Source organism: Sciurus carolinensis, chromosome 9, assembly GCF_902686445.1.
Source record: "Sciurus carolinensis chromosome 9, mSciCar1.2, whole genome shotgun sequence".
NCBI classification, from domain to species: domain Eukaryota; kingdom Metazoa; phylum Chordata; class Mammalia; order Rodentia; family Sciuridae; genus Sciurus; species Sciurus carolinensis.
The window spans coordinates 73,750,226-73,773,969 of record NC_062221.1 but is presented as its reverse complement, the minus strand read 5'-3'; the positions used below and the strand labels follow the sequence as shown (position 1 = coordinate 73,773,969).

The 23,744-nt window shown below is 41.8% G+C and overlaps 2 protein-coding genes across 7 annotated transcripts in view; one reads left to right on the top strand and one right to left on the bottom strand.

The window, feature by feature from the left end:
* Positions 1-1,193, top strand: part of Upk1b (uroplakin 1B) — a 31,330-nt gene extending 30,137 nt beyond the window's left edge. The window contains exon 8 of the mRNA XM_047564877.1: positions 153-1,193. Coding sequence (XP_047420833.1) covers positions 153-203 — 51 coding nt within the window. The 3' untranslated portion in view covers positions 204-1,193. The remainder of the gene's footprint in view (positions 1-152) is intronic.
* A 7,693-nt stretch (positions 1,194-8,886) lies between these two features.
* The window catches only part of B4galt4 (beta-1,4-galactosyltransferase 4), a 28,207-nt gene continuing 13,349 nt past the window's right edge, over positions 8,887-23,744 (bottom strand). For 5 of the 6 annotated variants that reach the window (XM_047565226.1, XM_047565229.1, XM_047565225.1 and 2 more), the window contains exons 3-7: positions 22,549-22,781; positions 20,243-20,430; positions 14,788-14,910; positions 12,696-12,800; positions 8,887-9,798 (exon numbers count right to left, since the gene is read on the bottom strand). In XM_047565226.1, coding sequence (XP_047421182.1) covers positions 9,666-9,798; positions 12,696-12,800; positions 14,788-14,910; positions 20,243-20,430; positions 22,549-22,781 — 782 coding nt within the window. In that variant the 3' untranslated portion in view covers positions 8,887-9,665. The remainder of the gene's footprint in view (positions 9,799-12,695; positions 12,801-14,787; positions 14,911-20,242; positions 20,431-22,548; positions 22,782-23,744) is intronic. The other variant, XR_007110303.1, reaches the window with a different exon arrangement.

Genomic DNA, 23,744 nt, shown 5'->3' with positions numbered 1-23,744 from the left:
ACCTCTGGGCCTGTGGTGTTGCTTAAGATTGCTCTTAAAATCAGTGTCACCTAAGCCTGAAGGAGCCTAACTTAATTTTATCTTTAAGTAGATATTTCTATAAAATTTCTCTTTTATTTATTTATTTTGATTTCTCCCCCTTTCTATTCTAGTTTTGGGTTCTCCTGGCTACCATGTTCTACTGGAGCAGAACTGAATATTGAGCATAAAGTGTCACCACCATATCTCCTTCCTCTTGTGACTCTGGACCTGGTGCTGGAACCTGTTCTCTCCCAACAGTCCACATTTGAGCTCTATAGTAACCAGTGCACATTTTAACTCACATTGCCAAGTCAGGTGGTATGGACAGCCTTTAGACTCTCAGGCTCTTGTGATTCTCAGGACTAGTATTTTAAATCTTTGTCTAAGATTCTGCAACATTTTTATGCACTGTAAGACAGAGAGGATTTGGAAAGTGGGGACTAGCTACTCTCATCCCTGTTTATTTTTAATTTGGGGCATAAAGATATTCAAAGGAACTGTACTGTCATAGTAAGTTGGGCATGTCCAGTTTACTGTTGGCCACAAAGGGCTTTCCCACAGTGCTTAACGGCATATCTGTTGCGGGTAACTGGGGGCCAAGCCAGGGCAAGAACCTAATTCCTGATCCCTGATCCCAGCTCTGTATTTGATTAACAAATCTGCTGTATTTCTCCCTATTTTCTAAAAGAAACCTTCTCCAGTCTTCCATTTATCTCAGTATTGTCTGGATGAGAGAAGGAAGAAAAAGATTGCTGAAATGTCTTTTGCCTTTTGTTCTACTATGGACTTGTGAGTCTTTGATGAAACCTTGGGATCCTTTTATTTTCCAGAGCAATCCCTGATCTTTAGTTAATGATGGTTCAAATTCCCTGTCATGCCCTTTGGAGTGATATGCTTAGTCACCTCAATTCTCCATTAATTAAAAGTATGTGGACTTTGGGGACATCAAAGGGATCTGTTATATGTTTACTTAGTCTTTGACCTGCATGGTTTCAACTTGAAACACCTTTCAAATAGGTGAGATGAAGACTGGCTAGTAGAACAAGGTGATTTATGGGGATTTTTGTTTGCTGTAAAAATATTTCTCTTCTGAACTGTTTCATTTGCGGTCCTGGAGGAAGTTCTTCTAACTCAACCTTTGTTTGCTTGATCTTATAAATAAAGAGGGCTTTAAAAGATGTTTACTTCTTTTGTTTTCTACCAGTGCCCTAACTAGTCCTGTATGAGTCTAACAAAATGAGTTTCCTAACAGAAACCTGCTTTATGGAAATTAAAGTGGAGGAGATGGAAAATGCATACATAGAGTACAGTTTCCTGCTACGGGCTCACCATGATGGACAGTGAAACAGTTGGAATTCTGCACTTACTGTAACTTTTCACTTCTGCTGAACTTACCCCAGAAGCACTGGTGGAGCTAATGCCCTTCAGATCCTTTTCCTCTTCTCTTGGAGGCAGGGCAAATGTCTGACACCAATACAACTATGTCCCTTATGAAGAAAATGTACTTGTCATTTGGGGACAGCCAACACAGACACGCAGAGCACCCCCACCTGCACCTTTACCATGTTCCTGTGACTTAGGCTTTGTGCTGGGCAAAGGAGAGAGGAGCAGAGGAGTCACCTGGGGGCCAAGCCAGGGTAAGAGCCTGATCCCTGATCCCTGATTCTCCGGTGTTACGGTTTGGATGTGAGGTGTCCCTCAAAATATTACCTGTGAGACAATGCAAGAAGGTTCAGAGGAGAAACGATTGGGCTGTAAGAGTCTTAACCTAATTGGTGAATTAATTCCCTAGTAGCATTAATTGAGTGGTAACTGGAGGCAGGTGGGGTGTGGCTGGAGGGAGTGGCTTACTGGGGGCGTGGCTATGGGGTATATATTTTGTATCTGGAGAGTAGAGTCTCTCTCTGTGCTGCCTGATGATGGATGATGTGAGCTGCTTCCCTCTGCCACATTCTTTTGTCATGATGTTCTTCTGCCTCACCTTGAGCCCTGAGGAATGGAGCCAACCTTCTATGGACTAAGACCTCTGAAACTGTGAGCTCTCAAATAAATTTTCCTCCTCTATAGTTGTACTGGTCAGGTCATTTGGTCACAGCAGCAAAAAAGCTGACTAAAACATTCTGCTAGGAGACCAAAGCCAGCTCCCCACACCCAAACCCACTTTGTCGTCTCTCCATGGTTAAGATATCTTGGGGTACCGGGATAAATTACACCTGTACTTGGCAGAGAAGTTTCTCTCTGTGATCTCTTAGGAAAGGGGAGGAGAAGGAAGGGGCTTACTTGGGCAAAGTTTCTATCACCCTTTCCGTACTCCCTCCTATATCTTGTACTTTTTGCTTCTGCCATTAACTAGATTTTCCAGTGCTGTAGGCCACTGGCTAATTCCTGAATCAACCCCACTCCACCTTCCCTCCCAAGGTTTTATGCTCCAAAATGGTCTCTGCCTACAAAATCCCCTTTTCTTTGTTGACTGGACTCAGTAAGGACAAGGGAAAGACTCGGAAATCTCAGTCATACTAACGGGTAAGTGACAACTAGTCCCAGCTTTCTTAATCTCTTCAGATTTTTCCTTGATAATGGAAGACAGATTCGGCAATAGAAGTAGGAAGGAGCTATTGTGGGGCAAGATAACCCACTTGCTGTTCCTTAAATCTTATCACTTGACTCCCCTACCAAGAGACAAGCAGGAAGAGAAAGGGCCTTCTCTTAGCCTTGGCTCCAGGCCCCCTCTCCAGTTACCTTCCTGCCTAGAGCCTCAGCATCATCACCCTTCAGAGAGGGTACAAAGGCTTGGCTCCTTCTAAAACCAAAAAAGACTCTGAAATCCAGAGACCACCATGACCAGGCCCCCAGAGTTTGAGGACACACCTTTCAGCTGAGACAGAAGGGAGGCCCAAGGATCCTATTGCAGAGGCCAGCCATCATGACTTCTGAGCTGAGCCCATAGGGATTTTTTTTTTTTTTTTTTTTTTTTTCAGTACTGGGGAATCGAACTCAGGGCCTTGTACTTGCGAGGCAAGCACTCTACCAGCTGAGCTACTTCCCCACCCTGCCCCATAGGAATTTTCAGCTTAACTTCAGGGCAGTTTCTTATCTGCTGGTTCCGGCTGCCATCCCCCTCACCACTTGCCTGCAGAACCAGCCTTCCCTTTCTTTCTCCTGGCTCCTGGGACTGAAAATGGGGCTCACTGCCAGCCCTAGGCTCCAAGCCACAGCTCAGGAGGGCTTAGTCCCAGCCCTCCCAGACCAGGAGGTGAAGAAAATCAGAGTACTTGACTGTGGGGAGCTGGCAGGTTGCAGACCTGAGACAAGATCAGACAAAGTCATCTTGTGAAGCCTCCCTGTTCTCCAACAGTCAGCCTACTTATCAGGTAGACAAAGAACAATTACCATTTAACACCAAAAATGTGTCAGGCTAACTCTGGGGTGAGTTTACTTGATTGCAACACAAGACAGCCCATCCTGCTCTCTCCCTGCCCCCCACCCTCTTTCTCTGGCTCCAGCTAGATTATTTACATTTAGAAAGCCCACTGCCCTATGAGTCAGCCCATAACTTTTTTTCTGTATCAGCCAAAATAAACAGAATCTGCCTCTATTGGAGCAGCAAATCAGATGTTTCTTGGTTACCCATAAAGAAAAAGAAAAATAATATTATGTAAACTTAAAAATCTAATCTCTCAACCTCACACCCCCACTGCAATCATTCTGATTGACAAGCTGTGCTGTGGTCAAGGAATTAGAAACTCACCTAGATTCTCATTTCTATTGATTGAACAATTTCTTTTCTCCTTTTGTATGTAGTTTTTTCTCTAGTTCTCTTCCCTGTTTTACCTCACTCACTCAAATCCTTCTCAACTTGTAATAGACAGGAAGAAATCCAGAGGAGGCTAGTTGTAGGCTGTGAAGTTTGCTTTCATGTATGACATTTTTGTCTTTAGACTCAAATGGTCACATCCAATGAGGAGAGCCAAAAATATCTTGGAGAAAGACAGCATTGCTTAAAAAAAAAAAAAAAAAAAAAAAAAAAAAATGGCTGCTGCTGATCCTTCTCCCACCACTCTTCCCACAACCCCCTTCCACACACACACACACACACACACACACACACACATCTTTAGGAGACAAACAGTCAAGTCCTGGGGTTAAAAGCAAATAACACAGTCATGCCCCACTGTCTAGTGGTCTCTTACCCTGAGCTCCTCTTGAAAAAGAAAAAAGAACCAGGTATGGTGGTGCATGCCTATAATCCAACTACTCAGAAGGCTGAGATAAGAGGATCTCAAGTTCAAGGCCAGTTTGGGCAATTTAGCAAGACCCTGTCTCAAAATAAAAAAATAAGAACGACTGGGGATGTAGCTTAGTGGTACAGTACCTCTGGTTTAACCACAAAGAAAGGAAGAAGGAAGACAAGGAGGAAATGAGAGCAGCCCTATCGCTCTGAAGCAGGCTTAGACTCTGCTACTCTCCTACTGGACATAAACTCACAGAAACCAACCTCAGCCAGGTCACTGTGAGACAACCATAAAATGAGGCAAAGCAAGGTCAACTTGTCCAAGCACAAAAACAAGGTCATTGTATGTCTAATATCAAATACCAAATACCTATTAAAGGAGTGACTGCTGCATCTTACCAAAGTCAGGAATGTTCCCCTATTAGCGTCCCTCTGTACAAGCAAAACTTAGTTAGAAACACAATCCTAGACCTGCCCCTACTTTCTGACAGCTTGTGATAGGGAGCAAACCCTGCTTTCTTAGACACTCCCTAAATGACCCAACTGAAGTCCACAGCTGTTGGGACTAATGACACTTTAACTAACTCAGGCTGACTCCTTACTTCCTGATGAGTGAGCAGGATCAAGGCCTCAAAGGTGGTTTTAATAGTTAATGACGATAAACCGGACCACCGTCAGGGATTGGTTAACAACAGTTCCACGAACGTGATCAGCTTGTGCTTGCCATATAGTCCAATGGGACTCTTGCCTGCATGAACCCCCCTGCCTTGCTGACCTTTAAACTGATTGGTTCCTGCCTAGCCCCCACCCTACATAAAAGCTGTGTGACTTCCTCAATAAACGAGTTCCTGCAGTGACAGGTCTCCCTGACGCATCTGATTGTCCTCCACGGGGAGGGCTGGGAGCAGGCGGTCAGTCGGCCTTACCTATCCCGGTCTGACCTTGTTGGGGAGTGTCCCCTTCCCTTGTCGCTGGTTGAGAAGAGCAAGGGGGCTTAAGACCCTGACACATAGCTCCCACCCCCTTTTATTGACTCATTTTGTGACTCCCCTATTGGGGGTTTTCCTTGCTACAATGGGTCAAGTCCAATTTTGTTTTCACAGTAGAACTCTAGAACTTATTCTTTCTTTCTGTCCAAAATTGTCTGTCCTTTGGCCAGATCCAACCCTATTTATCTACAGATGGGTTCCTTGGGACTTTTGACTGAAGGGTACTGGCTTTCCCCCAAAAAACTCAGTTCACCCTTATTTCCTCTATTTGTTGGTTTATTTATCTATCTCCTACCATGAAGTGGTTAAGAACATGAACTTTGGAGTCAACTACTTGGCTCCAAATCCCGGCTGTGCACAACTTTGACAGTCTCTTAGCTTCATGGGGCCTGCTTCAGGAAATCAGGCCTACCCTCACAGTGGACTGGGAGGACTCAGTAAGATATGTACAGTGTACATCAGAAAAGCTAACAGCCTAGAAGAGATGCCTAACAGAAAGGTATACCGTAAATCTCGCCTGAAAACTCTGCTTGACCCATAATCCATGGGAACACATCAGCTCATGCTGTTCCTTCAATTTGTTGAGATAAGCTTAATCACCAAATATATTGGTCCAAATTTACTGGCTACCAAACAATAGCTCTGAGTAATAATGTTCCAGTAAAACTCCTACTCAATAGTGGAAGAATGTAGTAAGGTCATCAAGATAAGGCATTTTAATGAATACTTCTCAAGTTCTCTGTATTGTTTCTAGAATGTTAGCAAAAGAGTGAGATCTGTCTCACTGCCCTCACAAGAAAATTCTCTACTCTTTACATTGTGATATTCTTTGCAGGGGCAGGTGGGTGCAATATTAGTGTCAAGAGAGACCTGAACTCAAACTTTACCTCCTTAAAACTTACCAATTTTGAGAACTTAAATCTGCTTTGTCTTTGCAGCACACAAACGTGGGGGTGGGGGGTGTACATACATCATATATATATATATACAATTGTATATGTTATACACACACACACACACACACACACACACACCTACCCCTGCATAACTGTTAGAAAGTTAGTTTTAAAAACACAGGGAAACTGACTGATCTGGACTAAGCAATTATACTCCACCCTTCACCTACCTCTCTTCCAAGCCTCCAAATTGCACACTGACACACATACCACACACCACACACCACACACACACACACACAAAGAAACTATAAGCATTCATGGTTTGATATTTGAATTTTCAACAACTGCCAATGGAACAATGAAGCCTTTACTTATACAGGTATGCTCCCTAAGGGTGGGACTTCTAAGCCACTCCCTTGTGTATAGCTTGGAGATCTATCAGATTCTCTCAGCAGGTGTAAGCCCGCTATCCATACACTAAAAACAAAAGTGGCAACAGTTTGAAATGTCTTGGCAAAAAAGAACTTAAGAATGTATCCAAACATGCTCCATCTTATACATGTTAATGGCTCTTGACAGGGACTGTATTATGTATAAGATTTAAATGAAGTGGAAGTTTTGAGACTGGCAGAAAAATGCCTTTCAACTCCTTCAAGAGTCCATTCAGAGCATTTGGTGGCTCCCAGGAAACCTATCCAATTGGGGCTTGGGTGGAAGTGAGTCGGCTAAGGACAGAATTACTAGGGAAAGAGTCTAGGAATAACTTCAGCCAGATGAGAACTTAAACGTATGTTTAAAAGTCCAGAAGTATCAAACCTCTGTAAGGAGGTAGGACAGGGATATAGATTCAGGAAAACTACCTCAAGTGAGGGAAGAAACCCAGAAGGAGCCAATATGGTATAATGGTCTTGAAGCCAGAAGTCCTGAGTTTGGTCTGGACACTGCCATTTTTAAGCCATGGTATTTCTGGCAATGACCCACCTGTTTGGACCTCCACTTCCTCATCTGCCCCTCTTAAGTCAGCAAAGTTAGCAGCATCAATGAAGTGTGTGTAAAAGCATCACAATCTATAAAGCGCCATAAAAAATGAAGGCTAATGTAAGTAAGAAATGAAAATTGTAAAGTAACACACTTTTTGTGTTAGGTAGCTGTGATGCCCAAATAATCTGCATCTATGTAATCCTTAGCAATCAGAGCAGACATAAACTACCTCTACAGTATTGGAAATGTTTGACCTCCTGGTGGCAATTGACCATGAAAACGCGCAGGGCAGGTTTCTGGCAATGTTCCTTTTCTTTGAAGTCGAACTCCACTGCCCAGCTGTGAAGCGAAAACAAGGAGGATGACAGCCATTGGCAGGCAGGTGGCCACAAGCCTCCATCCAGTCACTGGGCCTTGAATGGCCACAACTAGCCAAGTGGCACAGGGGTGGCATGAAGGTCTTAAAGAATCACCTCTCGCTGCAATATGTACGTGTCTTAACAAGTCATTGAAATGACTTCTCTGGAGAAAAGTAGCAACATAACTGGGTGGCTTCTGACATTTTTGTAAAAATACAGATGCCTTATTAATAAACAAAAAGCAGGGAATGTCTACATGTTAGTAGCTATATTGTTTCCATTGAGTAAGAAGAGGTCTTGTAATATGAATCTTCAAATTCCCCTCACACCATTACCCTCCCAACCAGGACCCACAGCCTCTGAATTGCAATCTGTTAATGTTTTCATAATTAGGAGAATTGGAACGGAGTCCATTTCTGCAGAAAACAGATGGAAGGTAAGGGAGAAGCTTACTCACTACAGTGCATCCAATTAGCAAATCTCCCAAGAATGACACTCTTGTATGCGGATGAGCAGAAAATAGGGAAGCCATCAGTACTTTTCCACTAAATTTGAAAAAAAAAAAAAAAAAAAAAAAAAAAAAAAAACAAAAAAAAAACTTTCACTCTCTGGACTGAGTTAAAGTTAAACCAGGTTATGTATAAATGTCATGTCTATTAAATGTATTGCCCTTTCAAATTATCCTCCCCCCATCTGTCTTAGGCACTCCAAGCCCTCCAGTTTCCTTTCCCTGTTTGAGAAGGATTAGATATTATGTACACACATTGGCTGGCACCCACTCAGGTTAAAGTTTAACGGTGAAGGTGCCATGTAATAAAGATGGATTGAAAGCCCCTGGAGTCCGGTTGCATAATACTTGCTTAAGAACATTATTTATATGTCCATTCATTCATCTAAGCAAACAAAATATTCTCACAGCTGTTCCAACCCACTAATAGAATGGTTTCTATTACCTTCCTTTGATTCTCTCCCGCATAGTCCCAACTCCCTTCCCGGGAAGCTCAGTAGTACTGGTGGCTTCCCTTCCAAAAAACTACTGGTGCTCAAGTCAGTGCCATGGCCCCACCATAATTCCAAATCAGAAGTTTCCCAAACCCTGGACCCCTTGCTCTACTCCTGCCTGTCCCATACTAACCAGGTATACCCCCAAAGCCAGCCCTGCTGTTCCCACTGCTAATTCTGGGAAAGGAAGAAACATAAGAGGATGAGAGCAGAAACCTGGAGAGATTCATGGAAGGAAACAGACAGTCCCCATCATAGGAGGTGTAACGGGGGGAGGAACAGGAGGAGGAAAGGCAGTGGGAGGGTTTTATTCCAATTGTTCTAAGAAGTATGGGTACCAAAATGACTATGTCTGTGGCCTCAAATGACAGTAAAACACAAGACTGAGCACCCAAAGTTTTTTCATATTTTACTAGAGAATTATTTCAAAGATGTATTATTAGTTAATGTCATTTATAAACTGGTAATTCATACCCTACATGTACAAAATCATTTTACAAAAATGCTTTAAAAACTAGTAGATAATGTGTTCTCCTGGGCTCGTCCTGGGAGGTGCATCTAGGTGGGTGGGATCTGCTGTGGAGCATCGGTGGCAGCCAGCACAACTGTCCCAGCCAGTTCATCTGACACCATGTCCTCCTGCCACCTCTTCATTCTCAAGTTCACCACCTCTTGATTCTTCACCTTTTCTTCCCTACTCTGTGGCCTTCTTCTCCCCTGGGATCCATCACTTCACAGGTGACCAAGCCGAATACATGAATAACAGAAACACATTTTCGTACCTTTCTATATTGGATGAGAACAATTCTGGTTCTTTGAGACATCAGAAATCTTATTTTCTGTGGTTTTGTGTCTCATAATATATCACTTTGAACTGAAATAAATCTTCAACCAAAGTTCTCAGGTAGCTCCACTACACTGAGACCTTTCTTGTACTTAATCTTTCAAGTATCTGTATTACAATATTTAACTTTCATCATCAAACAACTAAGAAAACTGTCTTGCTACAATGTTTTTACATTCCACATCAATAGGAGCTCTGCTAAGAAAATACAAAAAGAAAAAAATTCAGCCCAATATTTAGGTGCAACATGTTCTTAATATGTGCTACTAAGAAGTCTCTAGGCCAAAATCATTGCAATCAAATCATCAGTTCTTTCGAATGTCACCAAAAGATGCAGGGTCATGCACCAGCCCAGAAATCCACTGTGATATTGATATATAAAGGATTGTATTCCACAGACAGCAATTTATAAGAACAACTCGTCAATCCATCTGATCTCCAAACTCGTGACACCTGGTGTAGGAGCTTCATCCTAAAGATAAGAGCAAATGTGAATGACAAAACAAGAATTTAACATGTCTCCATGGCTTTTTGCCTTGCCCCAAAATGTGGCAAAAGTATTTTTACAAATTACTGCACCTGTTGGGTTTCCTACTGCAAAAAATGTTCATCTTCCCCATTTAAAGTAAGAGACAGCAAGAATAGCCATGTATTCACGTGTCAGATCCCACTTAAGTCACTGAGGACCCAAAGAGGCACTGCCCTCAGAGACCCCCAGTCTATAGGACAAAAGGATATACAAGGACCACCAAAACAACAGGACATAGGTCACCCACTCCTAAAAGGTACTTGGATGAGTTTCAGGGGATCTTTGAACCCTCCGACATTGTTGGGAAAGTTAGTGTCTGTAGGTGGAGAAGGTACATAGCATTCGTATGTCTCCAAAAAAGGAAGGCTATGAATAGAGGGGATGAATGAATGAGCTCCTAACCTCATGGAATCTGGGGAGGGGTACAGAGACTGCAAATTTCAGTGAGGCTTTAAAAAGGTGAGATTCACTAAGAAGGTAAGGAACGGACACTCCAGGCAGAGTGACCACCCTGGGCAAGGTGCACAGATACTCAAAAGAACAGGATGCATTTAAAGAAAAAGTCACTAGTGTGGTCAGAGTTGAGAAAAGTGGGAGGAATGGGCAGTGAATGGAATAGGTCTCTAGGAGTTTTTAGCAGTGAAAAGTAACAATATGGTAAGGGATCAGAAACTAAATGTCAGAGGGAAATAAATATAGTGTGATTTCATTTACAGAAAGTTGAAGAAGATACAAAACTGAACAACTGTCTGTTCCCAAATGTGGGAAAACAAACAAACTAACAAAAACAAAAAAAAAAAAACAAGAAATAGTCAAAATAATTATCACTATCACAAGTATTCAAAGAAGTATCACCTGGGGCAGGGGTGGGTAAGAAGGGGGAGGACATGAGTTTAGGGAGGCCACACAGATCATGGACACGCATCAAGGATAAGTATCAACAATGTGCACATGCCTGTAATTCCAGTGGCTTGGGAGGCTGAGGCGGGAGGATCGTGAGTTCAAAGCCAGCCTCAACAATGTTGAGGCACTAAACAACTCAGTGAAACCCTGTCTCTAAATAAAATACAAAATAGGGCTGGGGATGTGGCTCAGAGGTTGAGTGCCCTGAGGAGTTCAATCTCCAGTACTTAAAAAAAAAAAAATGCACACTTTTCATATAATTTATAAGCATTCTTTTGTAACCATTCAATAGTTAATTTTTATAATGAAAAAATGCACACCTATGGATAAAGACTAGAAAGAAAAGTAGAAATAGCCGTTTTGTTGGAATGACACTCTAAAAAGAGAGCAAGAAGCCCTTTAATATTGTTTCGAAATTTAGGGGAAAAAATTCCAAACAAAGAAATAAAAATTCTTCAATCAGAGTCACAAAAAGAATTGTCTTATTTGCCAGGATTCTTTGGTGAAAGGATTAATTCCTGGGGCAAGAAAGAACAAAATGAGGATAGAATCTTTTATCTCCCCAGAATCCAGGACAGGAAACTATCAAAGACTACCATGGTTTGGTCAAAAGGACTCAGGAGCCAGCTTGGAGAAGATCACGCTGGACAAAGATGAGACAACTTAAGTATCAAAAATAACAATAACCACATCCTGAAGGATGACAGGGAACCATCTCATTATTCTGAAACATGATAAAATCAGTGCTTGGTTCTTTCCCTTTATTCTGCCTTTCCTATTAGAACTGTACTCCAGGGTACTCAAACAGATGAAGAAGAAAAATTTAATAAATGAAAGAATGATGGAACTAAAGTATTACTATGTTACAATCCCTGATTAAGTAATACATTTAGGCAATAGGTATCAGTGGTGCTGAAGATCACTGTGACAAACAGATGAGCAGTCTCACAATGACTGGACCAGGCTGATAGTACCTGAACCCACAGATCAATCCTGCCCTCATACAAAGGAGATAACACCCTGGATAAAGGGTTATTCCCCAAAATTAATATTCAGAATCAGTTCAAGTTTCCAGAATCTAGGAAATTCCCTACTAAGAAAAATACATAGGTCACAGGAACATATTAAATTATATTACCAGGATGCAACTGGCAAAATCCATACTGTAGGAAATTCTATTAGAAAAAATGACCTGGTGTGATCGATAAGTAAATAATAAATTGTAAGGTATTAAGAAAGAAGGAGGAGGAGGAAAAGGAGAAGGAGAAGAAGAGAGGGAAACTCTGGATTAAAAAAAAAAAAAAAAAAAAAAGAATCCAGGGATGGGACTGTGGCTCAGTGACAGAGCACTTGCCTAGCCAGGCAAGTGTGGAAGGCACTGGGTTCGATTCTCAGCACTGCATATAAATAAATAAAATAAAGGTTCATTGACAACTAAAAAATATACATATTAAAAAAATTTTAATTCCAAATGAATGTGGAGCTTGTCTAGATAGTAAACTGAAAAAACCAGTTGTTTTTAAGTATTTATGAAATAATCAGGAAAATCTGAAAACAGATTGGCATTTGATGATACTAAGGAAGTACTGTTCATTTTATTCTAGATATGATGATGGTATTAAAGTTATTTTTTAAGACTCCTTATATTTTAAAAATGTACAATGAAGTATTTACACCTGAAAGGTTATAACACCTGTCATTTGTTTCTAAAGAACCCAATGGAAGGAGGAAATGGAGGGGGGATGAGGGGAAGCCATGAGTTGACAAGTGTTGAAGTAAGGATCCCATGTACTGTTCTCCTTACTTTTGTTTTTGTTTAAAATTTTGCTTAATAAAACTTTTAACAAAATTAACTGACTTATCTGATCAAATTCAGCACAGTCCTACTGACAGAGACTGGGCAGGCTGGTTGCCAGGCACATGAATCCAGGACTTACCGGCCCGCATTCACCTCGTTGCCTCTGTCTCTAGTGTGGAAGATCATTGTATATTTACCCACTTCAGGCTTTGGCCGTAATATTTTCATTTTATGGAGCTCAACCCTAGAAAAATAACAGAGGAGATTTTAAAAAATAAATCTATCCCATTTTCAACCATGGAGCCTTAAAAAAAAAAAAAAAAAAACCTGAGAAAATTCACACATATAGTTTGATTGAACATAAAAAAAAAAAACTTAAAAAATTTCAGATTTTTTAATGGCAGAACCTCATGCAATAAGCCCATGAAATAATTACACTTAACATTTACTACTGGGCACATAGGAAATGTGTCAATTTACAGTTAGTCATTTAAAAAAAAAAAAAAAAAAAAAAGCCCTGGTAACTATTTATTTAATACGTCCTGAAGAACAGAATCAAGTCTGTTAGGATCCCTAATTAGTGTTACCTTCTTTTAACCAAGAAAAGAATAACAGTTCTGCTGCAACCATGGTTCAAACCTAGGCTCTAGACCCTTTTATTTATAACCTCAGTAAGTCAGTTCACTATTCTGGGTCTCAGCTTCCTCATCCGTAAAATGACAGCTGCTCTATGGAATTGATTTGAGAGACTCAAATAATACAATTCATTTGGAACATTATCTGCAAACTATAATATTTATGTCAGAGCAACAAAAGTAAATAAGCCTCAACGAAAAAGTAAATAAGCCTCAACGAAAAGCCAGGCGCAGTGGCCTATGTCTATAGACCCTGAGGCTGCAGGGTCACTGGCGCTCGGGAGTTTGAAACCAGCCTGTTCAATAGAGTGAGACCCTATCCCAAAACAAAACAACCAAGTTTTATGTTCAAATCATTCTGGTTTATTGGCAGCATTAGTTGAGAACCATTCTGAAAGCCATGATTTTTTTTTTTTCTTATTGAATGAAACCAAAACGTGGGGCTCCCCTCTACCTTGAAGCTGAGAGACAGCAGGAAAAGAGGCAGTGAAGGTATGTAACCTGTGCAAAAGCCTAACAGTCTTCCCAGCTGGGTAGTGAAAGGGATTTGGGGAAAAAGATGGATACTGGTTACCTCTAGGCCTTACTCCTCTTGCCCTGAAATCTAGCAGGCACCCCCTGTCCAGTTCATAAGCCATGGTCACACACTTGCCCATGGGTGGGGCCACACAGAGCCCTCAGTCAGGGAATCTACTCTCCTTCCTACCAAAAACACACCAGAGGCCTTCAGCCTACGTGGGAACAAGCCCAGCATGAAGCCTCCAGCTTTCTCATGTCAAAGCAATGGAAAATTTCTGACAGTTACACATCTGTCAGAACCCTAGCTTTGAAATTTTCTTTCTAAAAGGCAACAGCAGGAGGGAAGGGGTCTCCTGATAGCCAGAAATACCCCATGATTACAAGTCTAACATACTGGCTACAGGCTCTTTAATAATTAGTGATTTATAGGAGGGAGGGATACTACTAACCATCAGGCCACAAATCCCAAGGTGAGAGAGGAGACCAGACACCCTGAGCACATTCCCTGTGAGCCCCCAGAGTAGAACATGGTATGAGGGAATCTGAGGGTAATGCCAACAGCCCAGAATCAGTCCTGCAAGTCAGTCCAGCTGCAGTCCCTGCAGTGTGCAGGAGAGGAAGGACATCCCTGCCTGCTACAGAGAGCAAAGTTCCCCAGAGGCTATTGGCACTCCCTGCTCTGCAGAATGAGAACAGTGCCAGGTACCCCTGAGGTCTGAGAAAAAGCACAAGGCTTATAATAGGCCCTTGTCTACACTGCAGACTGTAGTGTGGTACCTCTCATTCACTGCTGCAACCATGGCTCAGTAAGGAACTCCACTGATGAGGCCTCAAAGGCCTCCACCAACATTTCTGCAGCCCAAACACAGGAATAGACCACCTTCCTTCATATCCAAGTTGCTCCTGGCAAATTTGGATTATCCTGCCCTTCCTCCATGCTCTGCCAACCTTTAAGTCCAAATCTGCAGCCTCCTGCCCTTCTGGTCTGGCATCTATAGGAACTATACATAAATGCAGACTTCCAGAGCCACCACTGATAGCCTAGCCCCTTGAAGGGGACCTTTCTTGGTTGTTCACCTGAGTCTGAGGTCATCGTCTTCGCCTCCCCATCCCCAGTAGTTGTTAGAGAATCCATTCACCTTGAAAAATTGCTCTCTGCTTAGGGCAGTAACACCCCCGAAATATCCATTGTAACGTAACCTGGAGTAGAATAGGAGAGAAAAGGTAAGAACATTAGTACAAAGCTTTTTTGTTGCCCAGAGTCACTTCAGAGGTCTTTGATTTCAGGGTGGGCTTCCAGGAACACCCAGGAGACCCACCCACACTGCCCAGCACTCCTGGCCCTCCCTGTCATGCTTTCATTCCTCTGTCTAGACAAGTGCTTACCTCTGCTCACTAAGCAAGGTGCCACCCACCAGTTATTCATACCTTTGGATATGGAGGTCTCAGAAATACCTAAATGTGCACCACAACATCAGATCTAGACAACAGATTTCATCTTGTGCAAAAACTCAACAAACTGTAATGGCTGCTAAGGGTGCTGGGTCAAGAAAGATTGTGATTTATATCCAGGCTCAGCATGAATGAGTGTCAGGAAGAAAATAATTTTTATTTTTATTTTTTTACTTCAGGGTACAGGTGGAGGGTAAAACACAGCTTCTACACACACACTGTATGTACACACTCTGCAAATCTCCAACTCAGAGTCTGCTTCCTAGAGAACCCAATATACCACCCTACCGCCCCTGAAGTTTCTGGCTTGGCAACTAGGTAGAAGATAAGTGCATTTTATGAAAATAGGTCAGACGGAAAAATAATTTGGTTTCGAGAAGAAGACAGGAAACTATGTGTCAGAAAAAATGAATTTGAGATAGCCCTGGAGCTTTTGCCAGTAGGCAAGGATACAGGGTCAAAGATCACAAGAGAGGTGGGGCTAGTTTTGCTTTAGAAATAAACAAAAACAACAAAAACAGCAGGTAGTACTTGAGACAGAGGGTAGTAGAGATCACCCAAAGACAAAGCAGTGTTGGGAAGAGCTGGAAGAGTGGAACTGTAGGCTGTGAACTCTGAAGAACCACTGGGAATATTGACAAGTAAAAGGCAAAGAGAGAAAACCCAGGAAGAGACCAGGAGACGACAGTCAACGAGCACCTTCCAGTCATAAAGGACTTGTGTTATCAGTTGATGAATTAGCAAATCTGAGAATAAAGATAACCATTATGTGTAACACTGTAACAAGTAAGAGATGTGAATGAAGGCAGTTCAATAACTTGGACATCCCTGAATAAAAAAATAAAACTGGGAGGATTTCTAACTTTAATTAACTTCAGTTCAAAAGTTCCAGAACCAATTAAATATTGAAGTTTTTCTAGATAAGAAGAAAATCCAAAAGGAAAAAAAAATCAATAAATATGTAGACACTTGCCATCTAAAGACTGGCATCAGAAAGCTAGTTTGTAGCTCAACTGTTTCTATGTTCTGCATACAGACTGGGACCCTGCTTAGACTCTAATAAAAAATGGACTTAGCTATATACCTCCAACCTAAAATTCTGGGAAATGATATTTTTGCTACCTAAAATAAACAAAAGGAAACAAGGTGCTATAAAGATGGCTGTCACTGACCAAGACACCTACTAGCAGTGACTTTAGCCATGGTTATCAGACTGTTTGAGAAGGAATTCTTAGCTACTTGAAGCCAGCAGCTTCATCAGGACCCTGTGAATAGAACCACCACCCAGGCATAACCTGCCAGGCACCAAGAAGCAATCTCTACGAGAGAACCAGCATTGATGCTTTAGTAGGGATCTGTCACAACCTCTGTCCACCAAATGTAAGGTGGTTGGTTAAGCATGGTGCTACATGAGCCCTCCAAGAGTTTATAATCTAGCAAGAGAGGTGAGCATGACAAGGGTTTTGAGAAAGAGTTACTACTACATCAGGAAAAGCTGGGCTTGGAAGGATTCAGACAGAAAAATGGGGGATCTCCTGATGACCAGAACTCCGGGAGGAAAGCACAGAAGGGAGAAGTACAGGTTGCCTGAGGACCACCCAAGACCAGCTTAGGTGGAGTGGGGAGGAGCAGAAGGAGACGGGGAGAAGAGGTAAGGACCTTTTGGTTTTGCAGTTTCCTGGTAAAGTGGCAACTGTCTCCATGTTTATTGATCTTTGTTTTCAGTTTTCTTCTTATATGGAAAGGTATAAATATTTAACTGAGACTGGAACAGGCTTTCATTTTTTTTAAAAGGCTATAAAAGCCCAGGGTAAGGAAAATGTAGTCATAAAATAACCATAGAGTCCTTATAGATAACAGGCAGGTGCCAAAGGAATACTTGGCAGTAAAATTTGCCACAGGCTAGTCCAAGGTTTATTTCAGGCCTGATTAGATTCTGAGTCACTTGAGGCAAGTTACCTTAACTTCTTCCCTCTGCATGGGAGGCAAGTGAAACCACTTCTATATACTCACCAGGCTGTTTTAACAGTAAAGTGTGTAATTTAAACTCTGTGGTGCAGTGACACACAGTTCCCAACAGGGGGCAGGCACTTGTCTGTCTAAACTGAACTTGCCAGGCATAAGTGGGACTTTCCCCAGGGTAGCAAAGGTTAGGCAGAGGGGGAAAGGAGGGCACCTCCAATATTGCCTCCCATGCCTCTGCCTCACCACAAAAATGAAGTAGTTCACATGATACAATAAGAGAAAAATCTAAATGACAAACTAGAACCAGAGAAAAGTCTAAATCAGAATAGATTAAGATGGGAAATACAGAGATAAGGGTATATATAGCTCAGGGTATAGGTATAGCCTAGCATATGAGAGGCTCAGCAACACACACACACACACACACACGAAATACATCAGAACTCTGATCTGTAAATAAAATTCTTTTTATTTTCTAAAAGAGGGCTAAGATTTGGCTTCAGAGCTTCTTGCATACAGATCAAAAGGGGATACAAGTAAAGCTTATTCAGGGAAACAAAGGTTTTTGGATATCTAGTTATAAAAAAAAAAATGGCTGGCCTGGCATAATAGCATATACTAAGAGTCACACATTGAGCTATTTCTTAGAGGATATAGCATCTGATGGAATCCATGATAAGTCAACCTTAATTCCCAGCAGGATGGCCCAAGAATTCAGCTTCCTTAACATCCAGCTTAATACAAAGACACAATCTAGAATTCCAACCCAAGGCCCATCTGTTATGGTTTAATATGATGTGTCCCCCAAAACCTCCTGTTAATGCAAGAATATTCAAAGGTGAAATGATTAAATTGTGAGAGCTATACCCTAGTTTGAATGGGCTGACTGGGTGGTAACTCTAGGCAAGTGGGGTATGGTTGGAGGAGATGGGTTCCTAGAATCAAGCCCTGGAAGGATGCATCTTCCCTGTGGCTCCTTCTTCCCTCTCTGGCTCTCTGCTTCCTGACCCTATCACCCATCCTGCATGAGAAGAGCAGTTTTCCTCCACTGGGTCCTTCCCACAAGATGTGCTGCCTCACCTTGGAACCAAAGCAATGGAGTCAGTTGTCTCTGAAACCATAAGTTCCAGACACATTTTTCCTCCTCTAAGTTTTCTTTTCAGGTGTTTTAGTCACAGTGATAAAACGGCTAACTAAAATACCATCCTTAAACAATCCTGTGATTGTTCAGAACAAAACTGGGTAATGGAAAGTTTAAGGCTATTATCTCTGGCAAGTGTCTGAGGTAAAAAATTTCTGTATTTAAGCAGTGATATCTCATTAATTTTACATAATGAGCAGATGGTGACATTTCTGGGGGCGGCGGGGAAGAGAGGGCCCACCCAGTCAATGCAAAAGTGGCTCAGAGAAACCAGTAAATAAAATCTCTGTATGCTAAGATTCAGAAATAAGATCAAGCCGGGCGCAGTGGTATACGCCTGTAATCCCAGCAGCTCACGAGGCTGAGGCAGGAGGATCAAGAACCTCAGCAATGGTGAAGTACTAAGCAACTCAATGAGACCCTGTCTCTAAATAAATACAAAATAGGGTTGGGGACGTGGCTCAGTGGGCAAGTGCCCCTGAATTCAATCCCCAGTAAACCAAAGAAAGAAAGAAAGATCAAGTTCCTCAAAAAAAGAAAAATCCTGTGATTCTCTGTACTCCGGCCATGCAGGCACTTGATATCTCTTCTTTCAGTTTCTTCCCTCCTGCCTTGCTCCATCCAAAACATTAGAGATCGGTTGAACTGAGAGACCTCCTCTCATTCCCCAGCTGTAACCATGTGTCAACAGCTCTCCGCCTGTTTCCACAGAAAACTCAAATTTCTTATCAGACTAAGCAAGGCCTACATTTCTTGCCTCTCTTCCTGGTCATTCATTCTAGAATACCAGCAAACTACCAGCATTTCCTCCAATCCTGGACCACGCTCTCTGGCATGTCTAGAACTCTGCAGGAACCTCCTACTGATTCTACCAGATTAAGGGGTCACCATCCTGGGAATAGCTTAGAACCCTTCCTTAGGTTCTTTTTTTTTTTTTTTTTTTTTTTTTTTTTTGCGGTGCTGGGGATCAAACCCAGGGCCTTGTGCTTGCAAGGCAAGCACTCTACCGACTGAGCTATCTCCCCATCCCTCCTTAGGTTCTTAAAGACTCTGTGCTCTCACCCAGCACAATTCACTCTAGGTGTTGTTTCTATCCCACAGCTCACACAGGGATTGTGCTCAAAGTCAGTTCCTCAGGCAAGGTCAGCTATGGTCATTGTTACACAAGAATTCTCTTAAGTTCAAAGGGAGAGACCGACGTTGGAAAACCAACATGGAAGTCAAGACCCCGTGAGGCATCGGGAGATTACATTTTCACTTCACACTCACTACCATCAAGGCTTGGGGAGCGTGGACACAGTTTAGCAAGTACAGGGTTTCATTTGTAGAGAAATTTTCTTGGTTATTGTTGCCCCTGGTTGTGCTTAAATAGGAGCTGGTATAAAGTAAGGTTGAAAAGCAGCTCTGCCTTTCCTGGGGAAGAATGAAGAGATGTTGCACCTAGCACTTCCCACAGTGGCTTTGAGAGAAAGGAACTTGTTCTGCATGTCCTGGGCTCAGGCTCAATGGTTATACCTTTTCCCACCACTTCCCAGAAGTCTGGAAAGCAGCAGCAGCTTGGAAGAGATGTCCTGTCTCACAAAGAAACCTCTGAGCTGGCCTTTAAGGGGCACCATCCTGTTGCCTCCTCAAGGGAGAAGTCAGGGATAGACAGATAAGCTACTGGAGGACATAAGTTCATGGGGGACAGCTTGCAAGGTCCCACTGGGGTGAGCTGTCACCATTCGCAGCACTTAGATTATATTCTCTCCTGCACTTTCCCTGTTGACTGTGATCCTCTGGTCAAGGTCGCTACTGCTATTGGATTTTTTTTTTTTTTCCTTATTCTGATTCCCATTTTGTACTTTATGAGAAAATGAACCATTTTTTCCTATTTCTCACCTTCCTTTGACAGTTGGGTACTGTGTTCCACACAACCCTAACTACCATAGGGCAGAACTCGACTTCAGCCACCCCTAGGCAGGGCCACCTTACCTGTACCCAGTGCTGTTCCTGCCAACCACCAGATGCTTGGGCTGATCCTCACACATGTAAAGGTTATAGTCATTCTCAGGCACCAGGTCCACATCGTGAAATATAAAGCAGTCCCAGTTTTCTTCCTTGAGAGCTTCTAAATAGCCCACATTCAAGAGTTTGGCTCGATTAAACTTTTTAGTTCCAGCCTAGATATAAGGGATATTAAAATGTGAAAAGTTCCTGGAATAAGGTTTCCCATGGTTCCTCTCCTCTGCTCTGGTTCAGGAGTTCATGTTTTTCTTGTTAACACACAAAACTGCACCTGTGACAATAAGATCTGACAGGAGAAATGTGATGACAATAAAGGACCACTGATTTTTTTTTTTCTTTATGTTTCACACATGCTCATGTTCCATAACTTGAAAACATTCCGGAGAGTTGTCCTTTAATGGCACAGAGCTTCTGTCTAGCAGTGAAGATTTCTGGAGATTGGCTGCACAAGAGTAAATATTGCTAACACTACTGAACAGCATCCTTAAAAATGGATGAGATGGCAAAAATAAATAAAAATGAAAAAAAAATGACTGACATGGTAAATCTTATGTGTTTTACCACAATTAAAATTCTTTAATATAGTTTTAAGATATAAACAATTCAAATAATCAATAATGTATTATACATCTAAAATATGTTAAATGAATAGATCCTGTGTTGTTAATAAAAAAATATTTTTAAAAACTCAAAATTCTCAAAAGTACTTTTATTTATTCCCTTTAAAACTACAAAATCTCAGACATACTAGTCACACCAATTAACGTCACTGCTTCACTGTTAACTCTTGGCTGATCCCAATCTTACCCCTTATTACAAATCAACACTAAGCCTCCAAGAGATTTAGCTAATACTTGCCAGAGAGGATCAAGAAATCAGGACGTATAAACAGAAAAGTTTGCTGCAAATATTTCTAATCTATTTAAAAGTTTCTTGGAATTAGTGTAAGAAAATCCTGCATTAATGCTAATGACAGAGGCTAATCTTCACAGTGGCCTTATGGAAAGAGATTCAAGATTTGTCACACTAAGAAGTCTGACCTTTGGTAACATCACCAAAGCTATAGTATGAAAAGGATTTTGCAGTATTAACTTTTTCATAGCTAATTGGATCAAATAAATTCTAATGTGATAAATAGTTTATTACAATGTAAATACAAGACATTCTCAGAAGTTCCCAGAGCATTTTCCTGAAAAGAATTGCACAAAGCAAATGTGTTTCCATTCATAAAAATAGTGTTACACCTCTGGGCTGCCATCCTGAATAAGAACTTAGAATCAAATAAATTAGTTTTGACCAAAAATGTTAAGAACAAAAATAATTACAAAAGAAAACAATTGTAAAATTTGTTTAAAGTCATAAATAAATGGACATCACTGTGCTAAATAAGCACACTAATTTTCAAGAGCTCTGGTTTTATCACAAAGCATACAGTGCAGAGCTAATCGTCTAAGCTGTCAAAAGTTCTACTTCCAATAAATATCACCAGCTACAATCAATATTAAGTTAGTTGCTAATGATTTTGTGTGCATTCTTAGAATTTGTAAGAGTTTGAAGGGGCATCATTTGGATAGACCTGGATGTTCCTGAAAAGCATAAACATGATGTTTAAACCAATGTCTTATTTTTTTTAAGAAACTTTAATACCAAACAGAGCATCTTAAATCCCTCACTCCATTGATCCCTTAGATTAACTCTTTAAAAGCAGCTTACAGTTACGTGGTGTTCCTGCTAAATGATGCTTCTGGAAGGAAGGAAGCCAAGAAATTGAAAATTAAACATAGTATGTCCGACATAGTGGCAAAGTGAAAGACAAAAATGTGAAGAGTCACAGAACCTGAGAGCTATTAACACTCAGCAGTCTATCAAGCTCTCTGTCTAGATCTCTGCTGAATGGCCACATTCAATAATGAAAAGTCCAGCATCTTATTATGTAGCACATAACAAATGCAGAAGGAAAGATCATGAAGGACCAGCAAATCTCAGGGAAATCTTAGGGCAGGTGTTGGCTGATACAGAAGCGCTCATAAGAACAGGCATCATCCAGAGGTTCATTTTAGGGCAGTAAAATATTCCAGAATGTGGTCTTAAATTCTTGGGACAAGAATTTCCTCTACTGCTTTCAAGGATACATGAAGTAAGAGAGCTGTCCTTTGAAGATAGTTCGATGAGATTTTACCCAAGACAGAAAATGGGGTCACATGGCCAAGGTCCTTAACGGGAAGAGGACCCCACAGGCAGAGCCTGGGGCAGACACATACCACCCCACTCACCTGGTGGATGATGTAGATGCCATACTCCAGCTGCTGCCTCTGCAGGAAGGGATGAAGATGTTCCAGCAGGTACATCAGGTGCTTCTCTCGGTTCCGGTGGGGAATGAGGATAGCAACCCGCTGCAGAGCTTTACACTTCTCAGGGCGATACCGGCCTCTGTGTACATTGGGATTTTTAGCCTGTACTTCCTCTAAAGTAAGATCTGGTTTGAAAATGAGCTTGCTCTGGCCTCCTACAATAAACACAGGACACGGATCATAATAGGAGCTATCTCATGAAGTGCCAAGAGGCTTACATGCACAAACACAGGCAAAGCCTTCAGGCTACTGCCTGGCACGCAGTGAGTATTAGCTCTTACTAGTACAATCAACGTCTCATTCAGTCATGAACTATAACCATGCATTATGGAATTATGTAACAAGGATAACTGGCTGCAAAAGCAAGTAACTGACATATCAGAGCATTTCCTTGTTGCTAATCAATTCTGCTCTATGATCCACTGTAAGTAGGAAATGGAGACAGTGCTGGTGAACCAGGTGATGAGCAAAGGGCTAAGCTAGACTGAGTGACTCTTCAAATATGCTCTATCCTCTTTTCCTTTTCAAAATTCCATAAGGAAGGTGAACTCTCTTGAAAATCAAGAGCATTCCACAGAATCAAGCTCCTGGACAAGGCCTCAGGGCCACTTCTTCCCTAAACCTCCTGAAGGCAAAGCACTGGAAAGAAGTAAAATTTGCTCCCCCCCACCCCCCACCCCAGTCCAGTGGTGACTGGTGTATGCAACACTGCAACAATTCTCCCTCTGTGCCACCATAGCATAGCAGATGTTTCCAATCAAGCACCGAATTTGCTCAGTGAGTTTGGAAATGACTTGACCAGATGAAAGCTAAGGCCATCCATGGTAAGTCCTATGCCAGTCTTCAAATATCAGGCTGCAGCAGCCGACCCTCCTCGTTTGACCTGAATTAACAAGATATCCTGACTGGTAAGAGAGGAGGCAGAGTTCTAGTTAGGGAACCGTGATAAGGTCCCCCTGCAGCCACCTTTTTTTTTTTTTTTTTAACTCCATATATACTGGTCAGGCTGTAAAATCTCTTGCAAGTTGTACTATCCCTCTCTGAGCAAAGTAGCCACGGGCCCTTCCTGTTTCAGTCACAATGCCTTACTGCTGTGACTATCCCTGACCATCTCCATG